The sequence below is a fragment of the Aotus nancymaae genome, unplaced genomic scaffold, assembly GCF_030222135.1.
Source record: "Aotus nancymaae isolate 86718 unplaced genomic scaffold, 86718_ANA_hifiasm-v0.15.2.pri h1tg000057l, whole genome shotgun sequence".
NCBI classification, from domain to species: domain Eukaryota; kingdom Metazoa; phylum Chordata; class Mammalia; order Primates; family Aotidae; genus Aotus; species Aotus nancymaae.
The window spans coordinates 49,743,270-49,770,766 of NW_026988471.1; the positions used below are offsets into that span (position 1 = coordinate 49,743,270).

At 34.2% G+C, this 27,497-nt stretch overlaps 1 protein-coding gene across 25 annotated transcripts in view; it reads right to left on the bottom strand.

Moving 5' to 3' along the window:
• NRXN1 (neurexin 1) overlaps window positions 1–27,497 on the bottom strand; it is a 1,142,110-nt gene that overhangs the window by 1,007,234 nt on the left and 107,379 nt on the right. For 17 of the 25 annotated variants that reach the window (XM_064364084.1, XM_021675796.2, XM_064364070.1 and 14 more), the window contains one exon: window positions 25,202–25,231. The exons of 6 other annotated variants lie outside the window; for them this stretch is intronic. In XM_064364084.1, the coding sequence (XP_064220154.1) occupies window positions 25,202–25,231 (30 nt within the window). Of the gene's footprint in view, window positions 1–20,002; window positions 21,899–24,412; window positions 24,425–25,201; window positions 25,232–27,497 lie in introns of those variants that run through there. 2 more of the 25 variants (XM_064364089.1, XM_064364088.1) reach the window with 2 other exon arrangements.

Here is a 27,497-nt window from a genome sequence, read left to right on the forward strand (position 1 = left end):
CTCATTGTGCAGAAATGAAGAAGCCACACACAAGAGCAGATACTCAGTGATTCCATTTACACAAAATGAAGACTAATCAATGGTGACAAGAGGAAGATCAGTGGTTGCCCAGGTCCAAGGGAAGGTGTGAGAACGGACTTTACAAAGGAGTACAAAGAATCTTTTCATAATCTTTGGAAATGTTCTGTATCTTGGTTGCAGCATGGTTTCACGAGTGTAAACAATTGTCAAAATTCATCAAAGTGTGCACTTTAAATGGGTTCTATTTACTGTGTTCCTCCTTAAAATTGACAGTAGCAAAAGCAAAACATAATTGTAATAATTGATCACAATGGATTGAAAAATCACTACAGTGTATCTTCCACTACAGCTTGAACTAGAAAGTTACAGGACAAGTTTAGTTTAGATATGCCAGGTCACACAATAATTTCCAGATATTTCCTGAACTGCATTAGGTCTAGAGATTTTGTTAAGCTTGAAGATGAAGTTCTCCTATTAAGTTATCATTAGTTGTAGCCCTATTCAGTCAATGTCTGAGTAACTTTATGTCACCATTTGTTTGTTTCTATTTAGAGGATCCTTTCATCTTCACATTTTTCCTCAAAAATTATCTTTTTTTAAATATAAGAGTTCATTCCCTCCTAGGACTGGCCCTTGCAGAGATTTACAGCACGTCCTTACAGCTTTCAATATTTTAATTGCAGTTTCATTTTTTAAATACGAGCCATTCTCACTTCTATCTGGAGCCCTTTTCAAAAGATGTGTAAGAGAAGAAGGGGCATGTCTAACATGTTTAATCTTAAAAAGAACAAACTTTTCAAAGAGTTTTATTTTCAAAGCTATCCTATTATTGGTTGCCAAGAATTATAACACATTTTTATGAAATGGCAAATAAAAGAGATGCATACATCCCTCCAGAAGTAGAAAATGAAAGAGGATATTGTGCTATTCCTATGATTCAATTTTGATATAATATTCTGTGAGGTTATCATTCAATTGTTCTACAACCTAAATTCCCACATTTCAAAAATTTAATTTTCCTATGAAATTGTTTAATATAAAAAAGCATATTTATAATTTATTCTCCAGAAATGAAAGCTTTGAAAACACATTTAAATAAATATTGATGGATATCATTAACAGTGGAATGTAATCAAAAGAGTAAATTACTTAGTTGTTTTTTTTTTAACCAGAAAAAAAAAAAGATTTCTATAAAAGCTTTCTGTTCGGAATATTAAATGCCTAAGAAGTCATAATAGATTTTTGAATGTAGTACCTATTTTGGAAAGCAAATCAGGGTTCTTGTAGACAGATTAAAAAGTATTTCCTAATATAGATGACTCAAAGAAATACCTGTCAAACAGAGTGTTAAGACTTCTGAATGCAGACACAGCTTGAAAAAGAAGATGATGTATTTTCCATGGAGCATTTGCCAAAGAACTATTCAGCAGAGACATAAATAATTAAAATTAAACTACAGTCACTAAAATAAATGAACCATGTTCTGAAGCAATTCCTGATTTTCACATACTTCTAAGCTCACAAAATTTAAGTATCTGTAGCAAATCGCCACATCAATAATTTGAATTAGCAGGATTCAACTGGAATTTCTGAAGTGCACATCACTCCAATTTCCAAGGCGGTACAATTGAAAATGTATTAGATAAAACTGGTCCCAGAAGGCCTGCAACATTAAATGCTTTGACAATGACAAATAGAATAAGGTGAAATGGGTCTTAAAAGGAGGGTCTTCCCACTACACTGTGTTTCTTAAATTTTAGGACACTCCTCTGCCACATTGAAAGGCCTTGTTATTTTCTTCTTTCCAGACAAGGATTAGTAGATGTTGACTCCGCTTCCCCAAAGTTTATATTACTGTGCAAGGGTAACCCTGTGAAATAACAAGATTACCAGAGAGAAAATTTGAAAAAAAAAATTTAAGAAAAAGAGATTACGTCAAAGCACTCTTTGAAGAGATAATTTTTTTTTTTTAATATTCTGCAGGATGTATTAAAGAAAATCTATAGATAGACAAGCAGGGAAATGTGACATGAGACTATAGAAACCATTTCTATGTTCTTAGTACAATATTTTTCCTTGATGTAACCCCATGTAGGTGATGTTATAGTACCTTTGATATCTGGCAGAATTATATCAAATACATGAACCGTGGCTTAAGAAGCATAAATGTGAAGTTGTTGAAACTTCCACATCAAAGTAATTGGCGAGAGTTTTTGAATATGAATTACAGCAGTTTATTAGATGCTGTGGGAGATACAGAAGATGTATTGATATTAGGCACACAGAGGTATTTTTAAATATGTAATAACTGAAGAGACAACACATGAAAGCTACCAAGAGGGATTTTTTTGGGTGTGTAAACAAAGCACCTAACCGTAACATAATCAGAGAATTAATCGATCTAGAGTAACAGGCATTTTATTAACAGAAGGCTGAGCAACACAAATAAAAAAATAACATGTATCAAACAAACCCTACCACTTGGTAAAAATATTTAGAAAAGGGAAGGCATTTCAGGTGGGAAGGTGGGTACAAGTAAGAAAGCAGAATTGTAATGAGTATGGCTTGCTCAAGATAGCATGAACAGACCTATTTGTCGGAGTGAAGATTACAAGTAAAATTATTAAATACATAGGGCCCTTAAATAGTATGAAAATAATTTGGAAGAGTCTGTAATCGATATGACAGGGAATAAAAGGAACAATTGCACATTTCTGAGCAAGGGCATTCCGTGATGTTATACAAGCCAGAGAGGGTGAAACCTAAGGAAGAGAAACAAGCTAAAGCAGCTGGCAGGAATGACATAATGCAAGAACGAGGTGTTAAGTGCTACCTGGATTAGACTGAGCTCAATGGAGGTAGACAGGAAGAGACAGTTCTAAGAATCAAGAGAACTGAACTCATATTGAATCACCTCTTCAAGTCTCTTCTCAAATTTCATACTACCAGTGAAGACCTTACCTGACAACCTCATGTAAAAATCACACTTCCTTTTCTTATGGGTGCACTCCTGTGTCCCATTCACTGTTTGATTTTTTTCTCTATAGAATGTATCACCATTTGACATACTATTTATTTGGCTTCTGTGGTTATTATTGTTAATGCTTATTTCATACCATTAAAATATAAGTACCAGGATCCATGATTTTGGTTTGTTAATTTCCCTGTTCCCATGAGCCCACAAGAGAGGGTTCAATAAATTTTGAACTGAGTGAACAGAATGAATTCATGTTCAATAAAAAAAAAAACAAAGATGAGAAAAACATCAATTATGCTTTCAAAGTTCCTTACCTGAGGTTCTGGTACAAAGTTATATGCAAGCAACAACTTCATTAAAGGACCTTGAATAAATCTTATGATCTTAAAAGGAGAGTTCAACAACAGTTCAATATCACGACACTAAGGAAAAAAATGTGATTTGACTATTAGATAATCAAAAACAGACTAAACAACAATCCAAAGAAACTGCCAGTAGTCCATAAGTTCATTAATAAATGTGAACTATAGCAATAATGTGCTAATTGGTATTCACTAAATAGACTTTCAAGCTTGAAAATGTTTAAATAATGTTTTCATTTATCATCGAAACATGCATGCCAAATGGAAGATGGAGACACTAAGGAGCTAAATAACCTCCCATATGCTGTCCTTCCCATATTAATGAACAGAACATTACTTGTTTCCATAGTAAATTACAGTTTGGTTGAAAAGTCATGAAGGTCTCTAAAGCAAAGTTAAAGCCATTAGATTAAGGAAGTGAGTCTAATAATACACTCTTTTTTTTCCTTTAGACAGCCTAACTCAATTGATCATTGGGATGAATGGCTTTATTAGATCATAAGGACTCTGAAATATCATTAATTCAGTCATCAACATCTAGAAATATTCTTTAACCTGGGCAAGACAAAGAAAATGCATGTATTCTCAGTAATATTCATTATACCAAAACATTTATTCATTTTGCTTAGAAAGAACCACTGAAGTAAAAACAGACACCAATTAGAAAAAAAATAAAGCAAATGTTGAATCACATTCTGAGTTTAGAATAGAATAAGAATAAAAACAAGTTTTCTCGGGAACTAAAAAAAAAAAAAAAAAAAGGAGGTCATAAATATTAATGTACTAGATCTACATAAAATAACTCCAAATGAAGGATTTTCATGACTCTAAATCAGAAATCATTTTCACTTATCTTGGAACACACTACCAGTGAAACAACTTATTATCAGTTAATTTTTCTTTCTAATTTAATTTGCAAGACAGCACTGGATATATTGAGAAATACTATATCTCCTGATCTTCTAAGATACCATGCAACTTGGGAATGCTGAGAATATATTACAGTATCTTGGTAAAAACTCATGCATGATGTAGTTTGACCTTAGTGGGGAGCTTTAGCTTTCGCCATCAAATTCTGACTTGCTGACTTGCTGTTTTCTTATTGTGTAATGTGGAAAAGTTATTATCTTGGTTAATTTTTCTCAATGCAAAAGATAGGTCAAATGTCATTGTCCCTTTATTTCAGACAGTTTTTATGAGAGAACAGATAAGGTGATGTTTTTAAAAGTTGAAAATTGATTAATATATTAATTTAATGTATTATTCTCTAAGTTTACCTAAATCAGAACCACTGCTATTGGTACAACTAAAAAATAATACGGAAGGGCAGAGTAATTACAATTAGAAAACTGCTTTTACAAATCAAAAACAAGTATTTATGAATAAAAGATGAAGCTGCTGATTCAAAAGTAGAAAATTACAATGATATCACTTTATTCAAGAAGATATTGGGCATATATTCCCAATCAGTACCAATATATTATTTTTCAGAGATAATATTAACAGAAAGAATAAAGCTATGTTTATTTAAACAGAGCTAGAACTTTAAAAGATAAACTAAAATAAATAAGATATTGGAATTCACTTGAGGGCCCTTTTAAATCTCTTTATGTTCTCTGCTTTCTAGGTGCTTACCATCAGACCACCCCATCCTAAATTTTAACTCTATCTTCAGTGTTGTTGGCCAAAATGAGTTTTCTTCAACCTAAATCATACTGAAGTTGAGTTCAATCTAACTATAGGAGGACATTAATATGGTTCAAATAAAGCTTTGAATAGTTACTGTTTCTATTATGTTGATGGTCTTGGAGGTAACTATTTTTTTTAATCCATCTTTAATTGAATAGTTATTATGGAAGTATTTTGGGGGAGTTTGTTTGTTTGTTTGTTTTTTTGTAGTGACCTGTGCTCTCAATGTACCACAATATCATAGCTCCATCCCCCCAATATATCTTATGGGTCTTTTGCATAAGCATTCCATAAATTATAACACAGGATAAAATGTGGCTTACAAATAGTAATAGAAATAAATAGAACTGGAAAAAGACACAAAACTTTTTCTTCCCTCTTAAATGGATGTCTCAAGATCTGCTTGTATCTCCTCTTAATGGAAAGCTTCTCCTTTAGTTGTGAAAACTTGAAATCCTTTCTTCTCAATACGTCCTTAGGCAAAGGGAACTGTGTTGGCAAAAGCCAGAGTGAGATGTTGCTGGGCTCAGAGCTGAATGGCTCGAAGGTACTTTTAGGATAAAATTGAACTTGTGCGATTTACTCATTTGAAACAATGGGATTTGGAGTGTTTTAATATAATCCACAAATAGAAGAGGGTAAGATCTGAAATGCTGGCTGTAGCCCTGAGATTAATAACCTCTAGCAGAAGTTATCAAATATTTTAAAATAAGAGACCTTTCCTTTATAGACAATCATGGGAGAAAGCCCAATATTAAAACAGAGAAAGGCTATGTGTCTCTGTTGGAATCAGGGCAGGAGCTCCAAAGTCCTGCTCTCTCCACACTCTTAAGCTCCAGCAGCGGTCCTCAGGTGCCTCCCCAGAATCCTTAGGCTCAGTAAGTCATGACCTGAAATCCATTAGCCTTAAATAATTCTGTGAAATTTAGAACTGGAGAATCCAGTTAGTTTCATAACACCAATTTGACTGAAAAACAGGAGATAAGTTAGAGTGGCCAGGCCAGAATACTAGAAATTAATAAAATAAAGCTGGTAGCTTTCACCCTAGGCTTCCTTGCAGTCCCACTCTCTTTCTACTGGATCTTGAATTTAGAAAAAGGTATCTTGAAATCCATAAGTATTAAATAGTCCATAAGCAAATTTTGCAAATGGGTCCAAGTTCATATTTGGGAACATAAACGGTGATAAAAATGGTTCTCTTCTAAATAGAGAATGGGTCAGAGTGGAAACTTGTGGTGGGATGTCAGAGGTAGTGAAGTAACGTGTTGATGCAATACAAGGAACGTCCTTTTCTGTGCTAGAGCAAACTCTTCCATTTACTGGTTGATTAACTTTAGGCAAAACACTTGCTTTTCAGTTTCTTCATCCATAAAACAATGAGTCTGCATTAAATGATCACCTCTTTCTTTCTAAAAACATTAGTAATCTGTATTTCATCTTGATACATACATTTTTGCTGATTTGAAATAAACTTACTTAAAATTTTCACATTCCCCTTTCATTATAATCTCTATCCTGAGAACCACATTCATATTTTCACCACTACTGAATGTGTCTTCCTGGATGTCTTCTTAAAACTTGATCTAAGATGAGTGTTATTCTCCTGTAGACACTTTCAGAAGCATGATCCTTCTGGGTACTTATATTCAGGTTCTTCAAGTTACCTTCAGTTCTTTCCTTTCACTCATCACATCCAATTCAACTACTCCAATGTCTTCATTCATTCATTTATTTATTATCTACTTTGTGTCTTGTCCTACTGAAAGAACAAGACCCAGGCCGTGTCCTAATGAAATTTTAAATCTGGTTTCTCACGTTTGGTCCTTCCCTTCTCTTCCTAATATTATCATCACAGTTCAGCCCACTTTTATCCTAACTTTTTAAACAACCTCTTAGCTTATTCACCTTCCTCTAATGGTCTCACCTTTCTTCAACACTATAATTTGAAATTCACTCTGCCATTAATATGCCTTTCTACAGTGGGACTCTGATAACGGCACCATCCATCCCCACCCCTCCAACGAACACTGTGTGTTGATTGCAAAGTAAGTTTATAAAGCCAGGGTTATAAATGCAGCTATTTAAGGAACCTCGTAAGAAATATAAATAAGTGAATCTAGTTAGAGCACACAATAGGGGGTACGAGAGCCTAGTGATGATTTGGAGAGTCTATGTGCTGACCAGTGACTTTCAAATTCAATTAAAAATAACTACATCTATGGACCAGAAAGCTACTAATTCTTTCACTCTCAACCTCCCTTGCAGCCACAGCTGTGTTGCCGTCACACAACATCCCTCACCATAATCATGCTCTGCATAATGCCCTTCCAGTATTTTTAATCATACTGTTCTTTCTTCCAGGTGTCCTCTTTCCCAGTGAATCTATCCTCATTTCTCATCTCTTCCCTGTCAACTGCCACTTATCCAAGCACTTTTTTTTCCAGTAAGAATTTATCTCTTGTTCTGCTGCATGGTCACTGTATTTTATATTTTACATATTTATAAACATGATAAATGTATTTATGTTCCACACAGGGTTTTGAATAGAATTTATACATAGAGTTTTCTAATGTGTATTTATTAAGGTGGAAGATAAAGTTAATTACTTAAATATTTAATACTACTGAATACAAATAACTTTCCCAATATTGCTTCATGATTTAGACAGTCTATTAAATGTTTGACCAAGGCACTAGACAAAGTTTATTGAGACAAATTTTGGAATATGTGGAGAAATATGATCTGGCTAATAGTACAGTGTCAAAGCTGGCTGAATGGTGTTATACAGTGGATGCAGATTGATGTAACAGTGGTAGCTACACTAGGGACCCTAAGAGTGACCTCTACTGGCACTGTGATGACTCTATTCTCCACCACACTTTTTTCCATTAAAAATTAATTTCATATTTCATTTTTTTCCATTAAAGATTAATTTCATATTTGTGGATAACACAGAAATGGAGTTACATATGAGGGTTCAATATAGTTTAGTTATATCCATGTGCTAAAATGGAAATCAGAAGCATTTCTCTTCCTTTGACTCCCTATCTCTACTTTCTCTTCAGTAATCCATAGCGTAAATGACATCACCATTCACCTAGAGTCTTACCATAAAAATCACGGAATCAGTGTTGACTCCAGTTATGTCCTCTTGTACCTAATCAATCAACAAATCCCATAGACCCTAACTCCTTAGCACATGAAACCTATTCCTTCTTTTTCGCCTCTGGTGCTAAGAAAATAGTATAAGCTTCTGGTATCTTTCTTGACTAAATAATTGTTGCTTTTCTGTTTTCTTATCTTTGGTTCTGCATTTCTTAAATCTGTTCTCTTGCCAGAATAATCTTTTTAAACAACCAATCTGATCTTGTTCCTTAAGTCTTTCCATCATCTTGACCACTATCTGTCTCTCGTTTCATCCTTTAGGCTCCCTTGATGCGTTCATACTCAATTGCTTGCAACCTGCACTTCCTTGCATATTTACATTATGCTTCTGCCTGAAATGTGTCTACCTGTGCTAGGCAGAAATAATCGCATGCCAATGATGTCCACATCTTAATCTCCAGAACCTGTGAATAGGTTGGATTAGATGGGTTAGGAGTCCGAACGTAATACCCAAAGTATGGCACCCTGGCATGCTGAGTACTTTGAACTGAAGGAGATTGGAAAAGCCTCAGAAACAAGGTATCTGATCTTTTCCTGTCCTCCTCTCTCACACCCCTCCTTCCGCCCAGAAGCAAACCATAGAAACCAGAATTGCATTTCCCCAAGGTCAGTCTAGAGACTAAAAGTCTTCTCCCCTAAAGTAAGCCATAAAATTTAGAAAGGACACTCTCTCCCTTTTTCCTTGAAGACCCTCATTGCCCTACACTCTGGAGGAAATAATGCTACATAGAGAAGAATCTGAAAAAAAAAAAAAAAACCAGGACTTTCTGGGTTTCCCCGCTCAGTCTATTACCTTTAGATTATACTCTTTAGTCCAATCACATTTCTACATGGCTGTCCATTCTTCACTGAAACTAAGCATAAAAAAGATACAGCTTTCCCTGGATTTTTAGGTCTTCATCTCTGAAGGTTCCTGTGTTACATGAAAATTTAAGTTTGTAATTAAGTTTGCTAATCACTTGACCTAAAGATAGTGTGTGAACCCTGGACCCAATGTTGCCACAAGCTCCTTACAAGTGGAAGAAAACAGCAGAAGAGGAGTCAGAGGGAAATGTGACTAGAGAATAATGGTCTGAGAGATGCAAGGTTACTGGCTTTGACGACGAAAGAAAGGGGACACCAGCCAAGAAATGTAGGCAGCCTCAAAAAAAGCTGGAAAAGGAAGAAAGCAGATTATGTCCTAGTGCTTCTAACAGGAACGCAGCATTGATGACAAATCAGATTTACTCCAAAGAGATCCATGCCAGACTTCTGACCTACAGAAGAGTGAGATAATAAATTTATGTTGTTTAAGCTATTACATTTGTAGTAATTTGTTATGGCATCAATAGAAAACTAACATGCTACCAACAATGTCACTCTAGCCAACATTCATCACTCAACAATACTCAGCTAATGAAGAATGTTGGTTTTTGTAACTAACTTACATTACAGGGCTTTTAACTATTCATGAGATTTGCATATACAAATGTATTCACCTAATGAGCGATAAATCCATCTAGAACAGATACCATGCCTTATCTATGTTTGTATTCATAGCATCTTGCATAGGACCCTTAGTAGATAAGTCATTATTTTTAATGATTGAAGGTAGAACTGAATAGTAACATTTCATGTTTTAAAGTGGGCTGATGACATCAAGTGTTGAGTAGAGTACAGAAAGGCTGATTAAGAACAGTTAATGTGGAAAAACTCAGAGGTTTCAACTGACTATAAGTTCAATATGAATTGATAAAACACTAACATCGACAAAAACACATATACAGATTCAAACACATACACACACACCCCTACCTTTGGCTTTAGGTGACATTAACAGAAGTAATATTTCCAGTACCAGAGAATGATTCCATTTTACTTTATCTCGCTCAGATACCCAGGGATAGTGTAAGTAATTTTGGACTTGACTTTAAGAGGTATCCTGACAATTAGAGCATGCCAAGATTAGCAGAAGGAGACAACCAGCAAAGAGATGGAAAAGGCTTTAACACTGTGAAGGATAGCTTTAGAGACCAAGGAAGTAAAATATGGAAGAGAAAACTCTGAATATGGGTATGGGGGTTGCTATGGTTTGAACCCAAATTTTGTGTGTTGAAAACTTAATCCTCAAATTAATACACTGACTGTAAGTGGGTCCTTTAGGAGGTAATTAGGATTAGATAAGGTCATCAGTGTGGGGCCCCCACGCAAGGGCATGTGGCTTTAAGATGGATGAAGAGAGAATTGAGATGGCAGGAACTGTCTTACCCTCTCACCATGTGATGCCCTCCACATGCTACGATGCAGCAGGAAGGCCCTCCCTGGTTGCTACTGCCAGGCCCTTGGACTTCCCAGCCTGCAGAACTGTAAGAAATACTTATTTTCTTTATAAATTACACATGTATTGTATTTTATTATAGCAACAAAAACAGACTAAGATGGGGTGGAGAAATGTATGTATAGAAAGTTTTTAAGTGAATGAGAAATTAGACATAATGTGTTTAACTCCACAGAAATTAAAAACGTAGAGCACAGCACATTGGAGAAGCTCAATAAATATCTTAAGAAACAGCAATAACAACATGCAGATGGCTAATTGGCAATAGTTTCAGTAGGCAGATTTTGATTAAAATAAAGGAAAACTTTTTAATAATTAAACCTCTCCTGAAAACATTATTACTTTATGAGGTAAGATGTGCACACTTCTTCTGAAAGCATAAACAGAGTTTAATCATCACCCATTACTTAACTAGCAGAAGAGTTTGTTTGAATAGGCATTTGGACTAGGACACGTCTAAAGTTTTTGTCAAATTTGTGATTCCAGTATTTGTTAATTAAGTCCTTTTCCATTCTAAAGCAATTTCTGTGATTTTCTGATTGTGGTAGACTTCACAATTATACTGGTTTAAAACACATTACCATATACTTTCTGGCTCCTAGTAAATTATTATTCACTTAAATGTTATCTCTGAGTCCTAAAGTGTTAACAGATCCACCAAATCACGTGAGGAATCTCCCCTTCCTCCACACCCTAAGAAGCTTAATTTTCTCCTGAATAGTTATCTCACTCTTTCATAGCTTTCATATAATTTCAAACTCTCCAAAGCACACCCAAGAAGAGAACTGAAGGACAGGAAGGGATTATATTTTTTTTCATGGTATATTCTCTTTTAATGGAGAAAAGCAATTAGGCAAAACAAGTCAAAAGCAAGCTAAGCTTTTTCTTACTGAGCAGTGTAGAACAAAAGGCTTTATCTGATTTATGCTAAAACTAGTTCATTGTAAGCAGGATCTTAATACCCCAATCAAGGAAATTTAAAAATAAATTAAAGAAAACACCTCACCTTTGTTATTTAGAGCCAAAAATTATGACAGAATTATTGCCTGGTCAGCATTCTTAGGCTAACCTCAGGTATAATTTTTTCTTGAATTAAGAATAATGAAAAATCATCATAAACTGAAACAGAAAAAAAAAGGTATCACAAGAATATTTTTGCAATTCTCTTTCTGCTCCCTCGCATTTTACTTCCTTTCTCAACATTTGGGATTTAATGAACTTTAAAAATAAATATACAAAGGATAAATGTCTTTGACTCTTTTTGGTATTTCCTCCAGGTAGTATGTGATTTAAAAAGTTAGTTTTTGTTTCTCTTGAAAATTATTAAATTTTATTTGACTCATCAGTAGACACCCAATACTCGGCCACATATGCTACTATAGCGCATTCACTGTTCAATGGAAATACATTACACACTTTTCTGATGTTCATATACTTAATCCTCATTACTAAAAGAAGTAGACTGTAGTATCTGCATTTTACAAATGAGAGAAATGAGTTTCAGAGAAGCCAAATAACTTTCCCAAAGCCGCACAGCTTATGGTCTACATGTGGGTCTCCTTAACTCCAGTCTCCATAAACCTTGACTATGCTTTTGCAACAAGATTTACTCTAGCTTCCATGTACCAAGCTCTATCCTCAACTCAAAACTGAAAATATCAAAGCCTGCCTTCAAGGATCTCATATTCTAACAGCAGTGACTGACAAATAATAAATACAATCCAGCTAAATAATTTTATAATAGAGGTAATTATTAGGTATAACAGTATTCCTAAAAAAAAATAAAATAATAATCCACTTTTCCTAGTTTGGGGTAGCAGTGCCAGTGTGCACTATGACTGAATATATACTGCTAACAGCTAATCTTTGACAAAAAAGTAAGATTCAGTCTATCATTGGATTCTGCTTCCTCTGTAACTCCAGGTGTCAGCCATACCAAATGTGCTAAGGGCTTCCAACTCTGCATAGATCTCACTGGGGCTAACTCAAGGCCTGGACAATGCCATTTGACATGTTCCACTGACATTAAATCACACTTGCCTGGTGTCCCGTATCATCAAATCCCTACTTAAGAACAGACACCTCAGTTAAAATTATGTGGCAGTTTCAAACACTAGCATCTTGATTTATTGTAACAGATGGGACCACCGAGAGATTTATCTTTGGCAAGGGGATAATTTTTGATTCCCCCTCAAATCACATGCAATATGTAACCATCTATGTATAGAGCTTCCCTAGATCCTAAAGTCGCCCTCTCAGGCTGCCATCATTACTCCTTCACATCTTTTCCACTTGGAGAAATAAGTAACACCTTGCTCTCACAGCGACAACATTAGCATCTCTTTTCCTTGTCCCCATAGAAGCTTGACTTGATCACTCTCATCACTCTCTCCCTGCTTTTTCTTGTACTCACACTATTCTTTCAACCACTTCCTTTTGTAGATTAAAAAAAAAAAATCTGACCATATATTTCCATATAATTTCTATACCTAAATTTCCATATAAATTCTATACCTAAATCTGCCATTTCTGAATGTCCAATAAGGATATTGTCTATTATTTTTTAGTAGACCTACACCATAAAGCCTGAACTTTCTAGATACAACATATTCCTGTTTTATCTAATGCTTCTTTCTCCACAATTTCCAAAAAAAAAAGGGTGATAATCATCAACATTTTCCATTGCATCCAGATATATTAGTGGCAGATTTTAAATGTGAGCTCAGCATTTGCTGTTTAGCTCTTTCTTTGGATCCTTTTTACATATCATTAAGAATGATCCTAAAATGATCCACAGTGTCCATAGGTAGACATTACAAAAAGAGCTTAAAAGTTGCCACATATTCAATTTTTGTTTTTTCTTTTTGTAAAAGCACATAGTCTGAACTCTACACAATGAAAATATTAATGGCTTTTACAAGAAGATTTGAAAGAGCTCAGTGACATCATTACTAATGTGAAAACTAACAACTTAGTTTCAGGGATGAAGTGTAGATCTAATTGAATAACTACATTTTTTTCCTTAGTCCTTTCACAGTGGGCCAACTTCTTTTAAAGCAAGTTAATATTCTTTTTATTACCAAAAAAAAAATGTCTTTCAATGCAGAAGCAATATGAGGTGAGTTATCAAGTTGTACATATCACTGCAAGGAAAAACCAAAAATCCTCATCACCATGAAGATTAAGTCCTCAGCTTTTGCAGGGCAAAGGCCAATTCAATGAGTTGATAACACTAGTTACAAAGTGATTGGGATTTAGATCTTCTGAGGGAAGGAGTGATCTGTTTTAAAGTACAGGATGCCAATCTGCCATGACTTAGTGAATAAAATACTCTGTTAAATTCCTTGAAAAATCTGTATTTTAGAAAATGCATCCCAGGTGACTGTGGGAGTTCTTCAACTTCAGAATCTAGGGAAGCTCTATACATAGATGGTTACGTACTGCATGTGATTTAAGGGGGCACCAAAAATAATCCCCTTGCCAAAGATAAATCTCTCAGTGGTCCTATCCTGTTGCAATAAATCGAGACAATAGTATTTGAAAGTCCCACATAATTTTAACTGATTTATCTGTTCTTAAACAGGGAATTGATGATATGGGACACTAGACAAGTATGTTGTAATGTGTGTGAAACATGTGAGAGTAACTGCTCTGGGCAGTCCCTCTGAGAACTACTAGATCAGAACAATTGGAATGACCTCAACATATGTATTGATGTTTGAGCAACTGTTCAGATGGTCTGACCGGGAAGTGAGCTATTGAATAGGCTTGATTAAAAAGTGGTCCTCTTCTACTGAGGGAATAACATGCTTGAGGTAGTTTAAAAAAAAAAACAAAAAACTGGGACCTAGCCTAATCACTGGCATTAGTACTATAAATAATGAGGGCAAATGGCAAACCAAAGAGTCCTCACATTTGTCAGTCTAGGTGTTGGCTTTCTTTGAGATCAATCAGCTTCCCTCTTCTTGCATATCATTGGTCAGTGCAAATCCAACTGTTCTTTAAGACTTAACTTCAGCCAGTCCTATGGTAAAGAATCCCACTGGTCACCGAAAGTACCAATAGGTCAGTGCAAATCCAACCACACTGCTGAGAAAACAATTCAAAATGCATTTCTGCTGATTTCTGCCAGACAAGGTATTGTTTTATTTAAACAATAAACACCGCAAAGACAGTTGTTAAAAGCCATCACATCATTCTTTTAGGTCAGCATAGCATCAAACATATCTCTTCGCTGAGTTTAGAAGATTTCTGGCAGATTTTGCTACCAGCAATCTATGAAACCCTACGGTTAGCTTGTGAACTAGGGTTTCCCTGTGAACTGGAATCACAATTGGACAATTTAGGGATTTTCATCCCTCTAGCAGCAGTTTAACCCAGTCTAAATTTGATTGTTTCCTTAAATGGAGTAATTTAATTTTCTCCAAATGTCTACGGACTTTCTAATGCCAAGTCCAGAAAATCAAAGTGAAAACTGAGTCAGTTGCTCAGGTAACTCAAGCCAAAGAATAAAATATTGCTTTCAAATTCCTTATAAAGCATAAGTTGTTTTAATTTTCTGAATCATCTTTTTCATTGTCTCAGTAGTCTAACTGTATAGAATATATCTGGGTTATGCAATGAAAGAATATTTTTTCACATGAAAGAAAACATTAGTCTCAGTTCATAGTTCTGTGAATATCCCTGCACTTTACTTGTTTGAAAGTAAACATATTATTAATGGAGATTACTTCAGCTGCTCCTATTCTGAATGGACTATCGTGGGGTCATAGGTACCTGGCAAACAAGCCAAACAGAAAGGGAGAACTGCAGTTTGGGCAACAGGCATTTGTATAAGTAGATATAATATGAATACAAAAGAACGCATCCTGAAAATGGTAGCTATCATTATCCATGTGGCTATATTTCTTAATGTCAAAAACCATGAAATAATCCATTCTGAAAAGCTGGGGCTTTATACCACATATAACAGTACCACATAAAGCAGAATCTCCTTGGTAATTACAGTAATAATGACTAAGATTGAATGAAACCCTTTATCTCTCAGTCTCTTTTCAAAAGGCCAAGTAACAGGACACACATTTTAAGCAAAATATGGCCTCAGGCACTGTAGTACTGTTGCAGTTTTTTAATCAAAGATTTCCTACCACTGTAGTTCTTCAGGACAGGTTCTGTGGCTCTGGACAGCTGGTTGTGGACCTGAACTCACTGATAAGTCATCTGCTTGGACATACAATAATGCAACTATGTGCTGAGAAAAAGTCAAAGGCCTTTTGGGTGTTTACACTTACTTCATGATCTGAGAAGAATGAATCAGTTTATATTTATGTTAGTGAAAGATAAGCTGCATGACCATAAAGTATAGGAAGATCTAATTCATTTTTATGAAACTTTCCATCATAAATTGCCAAAAGATCCCGCCTGAAAACGACACAATGAATCATGCTATTCAGAAGCCAAACTTCCAGGATCCTCTTCCTGTAACTTGTATAGACACAGAGACATGCAAATATTAATTACTGTCCCTTTTTTAAAGAAATATTTCTTTGCGACTGAGACAATCAGAAAAATGTTAAAGGAAAGCTTTGACCACGAGTGGTTGTGAAAGTGGTTTTTAAATCCTTTCCAAAATTTCCAGAGGCCTCTTGCATTGGACAGGGAATGAGAAAGATTACAAAGTGTCAAATCTGAGACTGACTGACCCACAATAAAATGAGAAAAATTTTATTTTCATCGATTTTGTTTACCCCTCATAGAAAGCTTTATCTTGGAGCAAAAAGGAAAAAGAAATTTAATAATTAGTGTACTATGAGAAAGCAGAAAAAATATTCAAAGTAAAACTCAAAGGTAACTTGACAAACTTGTTCAGCCAGTCAATCATTAGATCATTAAACAAGAATTTATTGAGTACCTACTTGTGCCAGTCACTGTTCTAAGGACCCTTGAGACATATCAGGGCAGGGTAGAGATTTCTGCCTTCACCAGATTCCTTCCTCTGGTGAAAGGAAGACAAATAAACAAAATAAATGAGAATTTTTAAAAAGTATACTAAAAGATAGTAATTTCTATGGAAGAGAAACTAGATCATGGTAATGGAGGTTCAGGAGAGAGCCAAATTGCAGTATTAAGTAGGGTGGTCAGCTGTAAGTCTCCTTAACATTTTTAGCAAAATCTTGAAATATGTGAGGGTATTAGCCAATTATTTAAGTATTTCAAGGTAATTATAAGTTAATTTTCCAACACAGACATCTCAGAAAAATATCTACTTAGCTTTTCCTTAAAAATCTGGTCTTCAGATAACTAGGTGGCAGCTGTCTCAACTATATATATCACTCTATGAAGTCACTAGTGGAGCAAAACATTAATTCACAAAAAAGTTTCCTCTCATTGGTACCTCCAGTCCATGAAAAAATGTTTACTTCCCTTCATCCTTTAACCAACAAATTTGCATCTGAAAAGCAGCATTTTACCAATGACTTCCTAGGGTTGCTCAAAGTGGAGGCAAGGCTATTTCAGCCTCATCATTATATGTAAGATAAATGTTAAAGTGCATAGAGTAACAGAGATATCTAAATAATTTTGATTGAGGAGAATCAATCTTTAATACTTTTTTGTACAAATGTTCTCTGTAGTATGGATCATCAAGATGATGATGTATAGTTAGTTTCAACCTAAGACAATGCCAGAATCCTAAATAATAGGGTATTACAGGAAGAAGATATTAAGATAGTGATACTGTTTTTGTTCAACCTTTGGCAGATTACAGATCAATCATTTTAAAATTCATTTAATCCAAATGCACATAATATCTTTTTCTTATTGTCACCACTAATAAAGAAAAGCCTTTTCTAAGCACTTTTGCAATTTGTCATGTAACATTACCCTCAGTAATTGAGTGTTTTTATTAGTCCATATTACAGATCATAAGGTTTTGATATGTGAGGCTGAATTATTTACTCAAGGTCACTAAAGAACAAATATGGGATATGAACCTAGCTCTTCTGACTTCAGGACTATTACCCATCACATTATCCTGCTCCCAGTTATAAGGTGTAGTTTTACTCCCTCAAATGAAAATCTTGAAAATTAGAGACAACGGTATCCTAGATAAAAATCTATAAATGGTTTCCTTTATACTACCACTAAATTTATTTTATAAAAATAAGATGAAACTCTGTTTCGTGATTACTAGTGTTTTATGGAAGGAAAATCTTTGAAGTCTCCTTAAGGTTGGCTATTCTATGTTGCAAAAGTTATTTCGGTTCAAAGTTGTTACAAGGTTTTGCCTATGATAATAAGCAGCGTCACCTCTCATGCCTTATAATACAAAGAGTGGCAATATTTTATACTTTTAGATGATCTCTAATATTCTTCTATGCTCCAAAACGATATAATTCTAATTAAAGATTCAAATTTCTTTAGTTTAAGAGCTAAACACTATAGAAAATTACATTGTTTTTTAACCACTGGCCAACACAATTTAGGAAACATCCTTCTAGCAGAAAAGTGTTGATGATGGTTGTTCAAATCTAGATTAACAAAAATATATTTGCAAATGGATAAATAAGATGAATTTATTATTTTGGAGAAGACATAATAATTTTAACCTCCATTATGTCATAATTTGAAAGTTCTGCTATTTGCAACAGATTTCAGTAAAAAGCATCTAAGTTTCTATTCATAACACCTAATTTTTTTAACTATTAGACTATGGAAAGTCCTTTCTGTGCTCTTCTCTGAGGATGTTAGTCTACAACAAGTTTACCAGAAGTCTTGTTTAGATGATCAGTTTTTCAATGTTATCATTGTTTAAAGAATGTATAAAGACACAGAAAACTTTGCTTTACAGAACGAGGATTACAGAAATACAATCGAGCTGGGACTTTTATTAGTAATACATATAACAAGATTGATTAAATCACAGCAAGAAATAATACATAAGTATATAATCTTCAATTAACTTTTCTTGGTTTTACACAGAACTAATGAACATGCAAGCTAGAGATGAACTGCTGAATAAACATTGAATTCTAAATAGTCACCTAGCCTTCTATGTATATCTTACAGATAAAGGTAGATTTTTAATGTCTGCTTTTATAAGGTGAAACTCTGGTCTTCCCACCATGTGTGGCTGTGAGTTAAGGGGACCCAGTATTGCGAGAGTAGAGGTAACACAGTAGATATTTTTTTAAAAAAAATTCTTACTTCTTAATTTGCATATGTACCAAACACAGGCATTTCAACAGTAATGTTCTGTCAACATTCACAAACTCTTCCGAACAAAGCAGATGACTTATTATTATGAAGCTGAATGAGGAAATACAATTTAAGAATTTATACAGAAGAAAATACATATCATATTTTAATAACCAAATTAGGTCTATATCAGAAATCACAGCCAAATATATTTTTAAAAGTATAAAACAAATATGCATTAGGATTATAGTAACTGGATGTTGGGTACTTCACAGACAAATTAGCTATATAGCAACACAGGACTTGAAAATGGTTAAAAAAATAAAAAATAAAAAACAAAATCATAGAAACTGTCATCTTAATGTTGTGTCTTTCCAAAATTCATAAGTTGAAATCCTAACCCACAAAATGATGGATTAGGAAATGGGGCTTTTGGGAGCTGATTAGGTCATGAGGGCAGAGCCTTTATGAATGGGATTACTGTCCTTATGAAAGACACTCCAGAGAGCTCTCCTGCCCTTTCATGTAAGGACACAAAGAGAAGGTAGTGATCTATAAACCAGGAAGCAAAATCTCATTAGAGACTGAATGTGCCAGCCTTTGGTCTTGAACTTCCCAGCCTTCAGACGTTTGAGAAATAAGTTTCTGTTAATTACGAGCTACTCAGTTTATGGTATTTTTATATAGCAGCCCAAATGGACTAAGACAAAGATAAATGTCTGAACAAACAAAACACCAAATGCTTTATTCTTTTCTAAGTATTAATAATATCAAATCTACCTTAAGAGTAAGTTTAATAAAAATATTAATTGTGGTATGAGAGTATAAATAAAGTTTTAAAGCTCATAACATTAGATATTCCTCCTCAATTAGTTAAGGTGAAATAGCTGTATCCAGATCTTAACAATTACAATTAGCTTTGACTTTACAATTGTTTTGATTTAACAATTAGTGTTGAGAAAAATCTATCTTTATTATCTTTTTTTTTTTTCTGAGACGGAGTTTCGCTCTTGTTACCCAGGCTGGAGTGCAATGGCACGATCTCGGCTCACCGCAACCTCCGCCTCCTGGGTTCAGGCAATTCTCCTGCCTCAGCCTCCTGAGTAGCTGGGATTACAGGCACGTGCCACCATGCCCAGCTAATTTTTTGTATTTTTAGTAGAGACGGGGTTTCACCATGTTGACCAGGATGGTCTCGATCTCTTGACCTCATGATCCACCCGCCTCAGCCTCCCAAAGTGCTGGGATTACAGACGTGAGCCACTGTGCCCGGCCTATCTTTATTATCTTTAAAAAATTATACTAATTTAAGATCTACACTTCACAAAGAGAATAAGGGCTATGTACTTTCAGAATGTGTAACTATATTCTTTTCAGTTCTACTTGTAATATTTTGCTCTTCTAGCAACACAAGAATCCTGGATAATTAGAATAAATGCCCATTTGACGCTTTCAAATGGACAATTATTTTGTAAATATGGTTTAGGATTTATAAATGCAAGATACCAAATATGCTGATCTCACAAGACAGGACTTAAATTTTGGCTTTTCTGAGAGTGTAAAATCCAAATTCAATTTAATATAGTTCTTAGGGCACATCAGAATTGAAACTATGAAGTCAAAAAAAAGAACACACTGAAAACCCGGGAGGCAGAGTATGCAGTGAACTGAGATCCACCATTGCACTCCAGCCTGGGAAACAAGAGTGAAACTCTGTCTAAAAAAATAAAATAAAATAGACCACATAAAAACCATGTAAGATAATAAAATGTCAGATCTGAATTTCAGGAAAATTTATGCACCTATTAACTCATTAACAGTTAAAGTTTGAAAATAAAATTTTTCAAGTTATTATTTGTCACTGTGGCAGTGAATCACATTTAAAAAATCTGAAAACCCTTAAACACAAAAATACATTGACTTTCTTTCTTCATAGATTGCGGTGCATGTGCTAAGGTGTATTAAGGTGATATCAGAATTATGCCTTACTAGAAAGAAATATTGCAGCTTTGGGAGAGGAATGCTGGGAGACAAAAAGTTTAGAGACAGAGACAAAAGAGATTCCATATAAACTCTTGGTGCAATTCCTTTTCGTTATTTGAAGACATTCTCTCCTCCTTTTTCACCCCTTACTTTGTCCATGTCCTCCTCCATCTCTACCTTTTCTAGGCACCCCCTGTCAGTTGCCCCCAAACAAATATACTTAAGTCATAAAAATGGCAAATTCAAGATACAACCAGAAAAATGTCCTGGAAATACAATGATCAAAGAGAAAAACAAGCTTTCTGCCCACATAGAGCTTACACTTTACTAGGAAAAGTTAACATTAAGTATAATCATATATACAAACATGTAATTACTATTATGATGACTTATGAAGGTAAAGTACAAGCCTCCAATCAAAGTGCCAATATTAGCTGATAATTATTAACTTGTGCTCCTGAGCTATTAACCAGCTATTATGGCTGGATTTTCATGTATAATATATTTTGACCATCTTGTAATTTAAATATTCATTCATTTCTCTCCAACAAGCCATTAAAGTAAAATATAAAGAAACGATCATAGCAGTTATTGGAATGAAGTCACCAGTTACACATACATAGAAAAAGAAACAAGAATAAACATGAGAAAAGACATACTACATTCAAGGCAAATAGATAAATCAAAATACTAAATAGGAGAATAAAATTAGCAGTACCAAGGATCCTAACCATAATACCATTGACAAATTTCAAGTAAAAACAAAGCGATACAAATTTCATGAAGGCTATTTGAATCCATCTACCCACAGCCAGCAAAGTAAGGTTGGCTTTAAATAATAGATCTTCAGCTGCCCCAAAGAAAGCTATAATTCATCCAAAGGAACTTTATTCTTCACCATATCCAGTTAAAGGTGACATATCTTTGTTTAGGGACTGTAAAAAAACACATCAAGTAATAGATTGATTCTAAAGTTTGAAACAGAATGACTACAAATAGGAGGCACTGTAGCCTACGAGAAGAATGAGAAAAGTTATGTTTCATTCATTGTGATTCTGCCAGCCCAAAGCAGTGGTCTCTAATGTATCTCCAGCTGACTTTGCTGTTTTGGTCATGAACACATGATAAGGGATTTTGCAGTTTCCCAACCCTGAGTCGTTGTGGAGTATAGAAGGATCAACATCAACTCTGTAAGGACACGTCAAAAGTGAGACCAGTGCTTACCTCGAGAGAAAGGACTTGAGAGGAGGATGAAGAAGGTTATCAAAAGGAATGTTCTTTTTACATGTGTTACTTATTTTTCAATGAAATATATTCACTTATCACTGGACATTTAAAAAGTTAGAAAATAAGAATTCATACAGAAGAAACCAAAAGGATAATGAAGATGTTCTTGAATCTAGTTTTTCTAGATTTTTTCCTAGTCTTTTTTTTCATAAAGACATTAATCCACAAACGTTCATTCCAGATCCCCTGAATTCACTACTCCCACAAGAGGGAAGTGGTGTTGAGAAAACTGGTCCATAATTATCCTGAGAAAACTTAGAAAACATACGCTTTCAATGTAAATCAGTTATTTAAACTGGCCAGATTTAACCCCTATTTTATGCACAACTAGGATCTAACTCCATATAGGAAGCCAGAATGTAAAATTTCTAGATTTTTTTATTCCTCCAACAGACGACACAAGGTGGGGATATTTACATAAAAGAGATTTGGATTGACATTATGTTTACCTTTTGCTGAATTCCCACTTCACTTTGTACCTCTCTCAGAGCACTTCCATTTTGTTATTTATTCTAACTTACCCACATTATTTCATTCCCTTGTTAAATGAACACTCTTTAAATGTTGATGCCATGTCATAGCCATGATTGTATCATCTTTCTCATTTCTCTACATCTAATTAACCAATATGTAATGGGTACCATTCTGATTTGAAAAATACTCATGTTCATTTTAAAATCTTCTTTCTACCTTTAACAGCAAAAACCATACTTGTCCCAATAATATAAGAGGAATGCAATGGAAAAATCAAATTCCTGTCCTCTGTGTCTTTGTGCTGATTGAGGAACAAAATCTGATGAAAACTGCTGAAGTTAAAATACAATGTTTGACACACATGCCAACAGAAAACATTTAAGACTGACACAGTAAAACTGAATAAAGTGACACTTAACATTAAGTACACCAAAACAAGTATCAGCTGAGTATAAACATAAACTATTCCACATGTGGAAAATGCTTGTATAATCAGAAATTAGTTTAAGAGTTACTTTTTCACAAAATAACAAATATAGGAGTGTATATACTTAGAAATTGTGTATTTATACATGTATCCATACAAATACACACAAGCATACATAAACACATTTACATAATTTACTCAGCCAGTAAGATAAAATATAAATATTCTTCCCTCTATGCCATTCTAAGTCCACATACTAAAGAACATGACGAAAAATGCCCACTTAAGAGAAGGCAGTGCATGAGATTTCGGCCTCAAGTAAAAACGTTAAGAAAGCACTCAAAATGGTATACAAAAGCTCTAAAATAATTAATACATACTATTACTTGCATAGGTGCTAGAGGCTTAACATGAGATTAAATTATATTATAGAAAATAGCTGATCAAAACAAAAACTGATAGCTTATGTTATTGGATCAAAGTATTGAAACAGCATTTGCTTCTAAAGCTCTATTTTTCACATTTAAAACTGATATCATTTCATAAATATTGCCTGGCTCATTTTCAGTGCTTTTTCAAGCAGAAAAGTTTTCCTGCTAGATGACACAAATATAAAGGTGTAGAACTGTGAACTGTGGTCCCAATTCACCAGATTAACATTGAGAGCATAAGAAAGAATAAAGCACATTCCTGCATTTAAGCTAATAATTACAAAATAGAAACTATATAAAAACATTCATTAACATACAGTTAAAATGGTTGATTTAAAGACTATTCTATATGTTTGCTGCAGCTGCATATCACTTACTTCCTTTTAATGACAACATTAAGCACAATGAGGATGGTTTCAAATGGCAAATTACACATGCTTCTGGATTTTGTACCAACACTATCAAAGAGTACACATGCCTGACTTACCAAGCAATGCGGGAATGCATAGCTAGTTGATAATGTCTTAAAACAAAGTTAGTATGCATAAAGAGAAATGTCTTGCTCCTCTGTGTCTCTTTCTTAATATTGCCTTTTTATGTTACTACAGAGTTCATGTGCATATATGACAACTAGCAGACAACAAGGTGATGAGCCCACAGCAGTACCATTTCAGTGGTACACATGCTTAGACTTACATCTCAATACAGAATGGCTGGGGCAGGTGTGCTCCAGAGCTGAATGTTTGAAGATGATATACTTACGGTTTCTACACTTATTTAACTACCATTAAATGATACTGCAAAAACTGACCCCAAAACCTGTAGCTAATTTCTAAGTATACTAATTATGTGAGCACCTGACAAGAAAAAGATCACTCTAAAGAGGAAAAAAAAAAAGAGCGGGGGTGAAAACACAAACAGATAGATGAATTTTTCTTACCTTAAATGTATAAATTATTTATTAACATATATACCTACCTCCCAGTGCCCATTACCAATGCCAAAAGGTCTAAATACATTTACAGAACTTAGACACACTGTAATTCACAGATGATATTAAGAAGAAATAAAATAATATAATACCTTTACTTTTACCTATGGATTTGATGAAATGGGTCCATGAAGAAAGGGTTTCCAGACAAGAGGATAAAGAGGAGAAAAACAACAATAAGAATTATGAACATATGTAGAGGCATTAATCTCTGAAAATTAAACAAGACAGGAAAGTATAAATGAGATTTTGAAGACAAATGGAGATGCAATCAGGATATGTCGGGAATTCTGCCTTTTTTTGAAGACAAGTACATGCAAAAAATTGAAAGACTCATGCTGACTTTTTAAAAGATTACACAAAAGAGAGACATACAATAAATGTTCGTAGAAAAGGTATTGATTCTGTGGAACACTATACTCAGCATTCTAGAAGCCAGAAGCCAAAGATGTCTGCATGTTCCCAAACTGCCATGCATGGATGAAAAATGGACTTATTTTTTGGATACAGTGGTTTAAACTGAGCATCTTCTTTCAGACAGGAACTTCTGATGGTTCTTGGTTTTTCTTTACCATAACCACCTTTACTGCATACGCTGACAAATATATAGAAATTTTCATTCACAATTTCTTATGTCTCATTTATTTGCAGATATTATAATGCAAGAAATGAAGGAAAATAAAAGTCACAGGAACAAACCAAAATCAAACCAACAAAGAAAGGGGAGAAAAACACATGAAAAAATGTGAATGAAAGATATGTATTTAATTTGCAGCCATATAATTTGCAAGCATTTGCCCATCCTTTGCAGTGATGGCTTGAAAGCAACTACAGAACAAGAAAACACTGAAAGCAGAGTGGAAAAGGAACAGAGCCCATACCTTGGTCGCCCATCATCAGGTGCGCCAGACCTTGAAGGGAAACAAGAGCACAGTCAGCAATAAACAAGGGAGCATGGGAAGGCAGGATTGTCACGGTGACAAAAATGTTCAGTGACAGACATCTCGTTTCCTATGAGATACGTCTGTTTCATAGAGGCAAATCAAAAAGCATTCTTTCAACCCCTGGTTGGAATGCTTTGGGGTGAAGTGTTCTAGAACTGCGTTTTTAAACACTGGCATATGCTGCACTGTGTATTTCTTCCATGCATCAGTTGGAACAACCAAGAGCACAAGAGCATGACTCAAAATCCAACCAATCCTCTCAATATTACATCTGCCCTCTGTGCCCTTTGATGAGGCTGTTTTGAACATTGCCCCCAAAGGGCTTGTCATTCTTCAGTGATGAAATTACATTTTTTAAAACCCAAAGGAATACCTGAATCGTGGGCTGGGTCTGATCTTTTTCCCCTCATCAAAAAATGAGCAGTATTATAATTAAATGAAGAAAAAGAAATCTGTAGTCACACTGAAATGATAATGCAGAAATGTCTCCTTGTCTGACACATGTAGCGACTGACTAGGCTTGTGCAAATACGAAATGATCATTAGACATGCAGTTGTAAAGTTAGAGTTTACTACAGAATAAGGTTTTTAGGAAACAATGGGTCAGCTTCAAATATGCTAAAGCAATTTTCCTTGGAAAACAAAATTATTTGGGATTTTACCTAAGCATTAATTAAATGCTGAACTCTAAGTTAGTGTAAGTATATTTATCTAACATACATATTACAGACGTAATCTCATCAAGGAATGTTTAAAGAGACATTGAAATCCCTTTGTTTATTTAAATTATTTATCATGTCCTGCTTGACAATTCAATTCAAACTGAAGACCACTCCTCTTCTAAGAATACTACTAATGTTCTTTAAAAAATTATTTTGCTTTTCAAGAAGTTACTTTTTACTGAAAGGCATAATTCCTCCTAATTTTTTATTCTAAGTTCAGAAATAAAGCTATCTCTCAATCCATGTATACTTCTAGAATTTAGGAAAATGTTAGAGAAATATAATATACATACAACAATTTTAATAAATTTGCATTTTCAATTCCCAGTGCTATTTCAGATATATTTGAAATGCTATTTGAGCTATATAACATTACACATTGGTTTCATTAGTATTTAAATTATCCGTGTTGTTTTCTCACAATTTTAGGGATATACAAACATCTCTGTAGGCCAGATATAATTACAAATAATCATTTAATCACAATATAATATGAAAGTTATTAAACATAGTAGTTTGATGCCTCTGAACTGTGGCCTCTCTATTTTCTGAGTGATTTTAATAAAATGTTCATATAGGCAGATTCAACAGCTTATGATCGATTGAGAATTCATCATGTTTTAGATGCTGAAAAATAGTAGCTTATTTGTCCAGGTTATAAATTTTTTTCATTTAATTTGACTTTAATTTGTCTAATTACCATAGATATTTTCAAATAACATTTTATAAATTTCTATAAACTAAATGAGGAACTTATCTCTAAGATCTACTTTGTAGAAAATATATTAGGTACTTCTAATGGTTTTGACACTACATCAATAAGGAGAGAAATTCACAAACCCCAAAAGAACTCACTTTCCTCCCGCTAGATTTCCTACCTATACTGTCAAGTTCATATTATAGATAGGAATATTAAAATTATGATTGAATAAACTTTATTGCAATACTTTATGAGCCTATATTCTGAAAATCTTATCAAAACTTTGCACGGGATGAGTGTCTGTGAAAAGAGAGAAGCATTCATGCTAATTAGGCTGATTAGAGAGCCTCTTGGAATGCAATAGGATTTTAAGAGAAATGAAAAGCATTTTAAAGGATGGTTAAGGAAATGTAAAAAAAGTTGAAAAGATACCTTTAAAAAATAACTTTTAAACTCAGTTGACATACACAACATAAATGAGACTGTTTTTAAAAGATATTAGGCATGCAGGGTAATATATCATTTTTATCACGTGTATACTCACATGCAATTAAATTATAGTATAGAAAAACAGAAGCCATATATGGAAAAAATACTTGGAAAATAGTAATTTATGATTTCTTCTGAAGTTTTAATCTATTTTATTTAAATAACCTAACAGAAATGTTCAGCAGCTAAGCAATTATAATACTGTCCATTAAAGAATCACAAATACTTATTTATCCATGCTACTGATCAACTCTGTATTACCATGAAGTGTTCTTTTTTAGAACATGAAGTCTTGGTAACCTCAACGGCTATTTATCTGTAA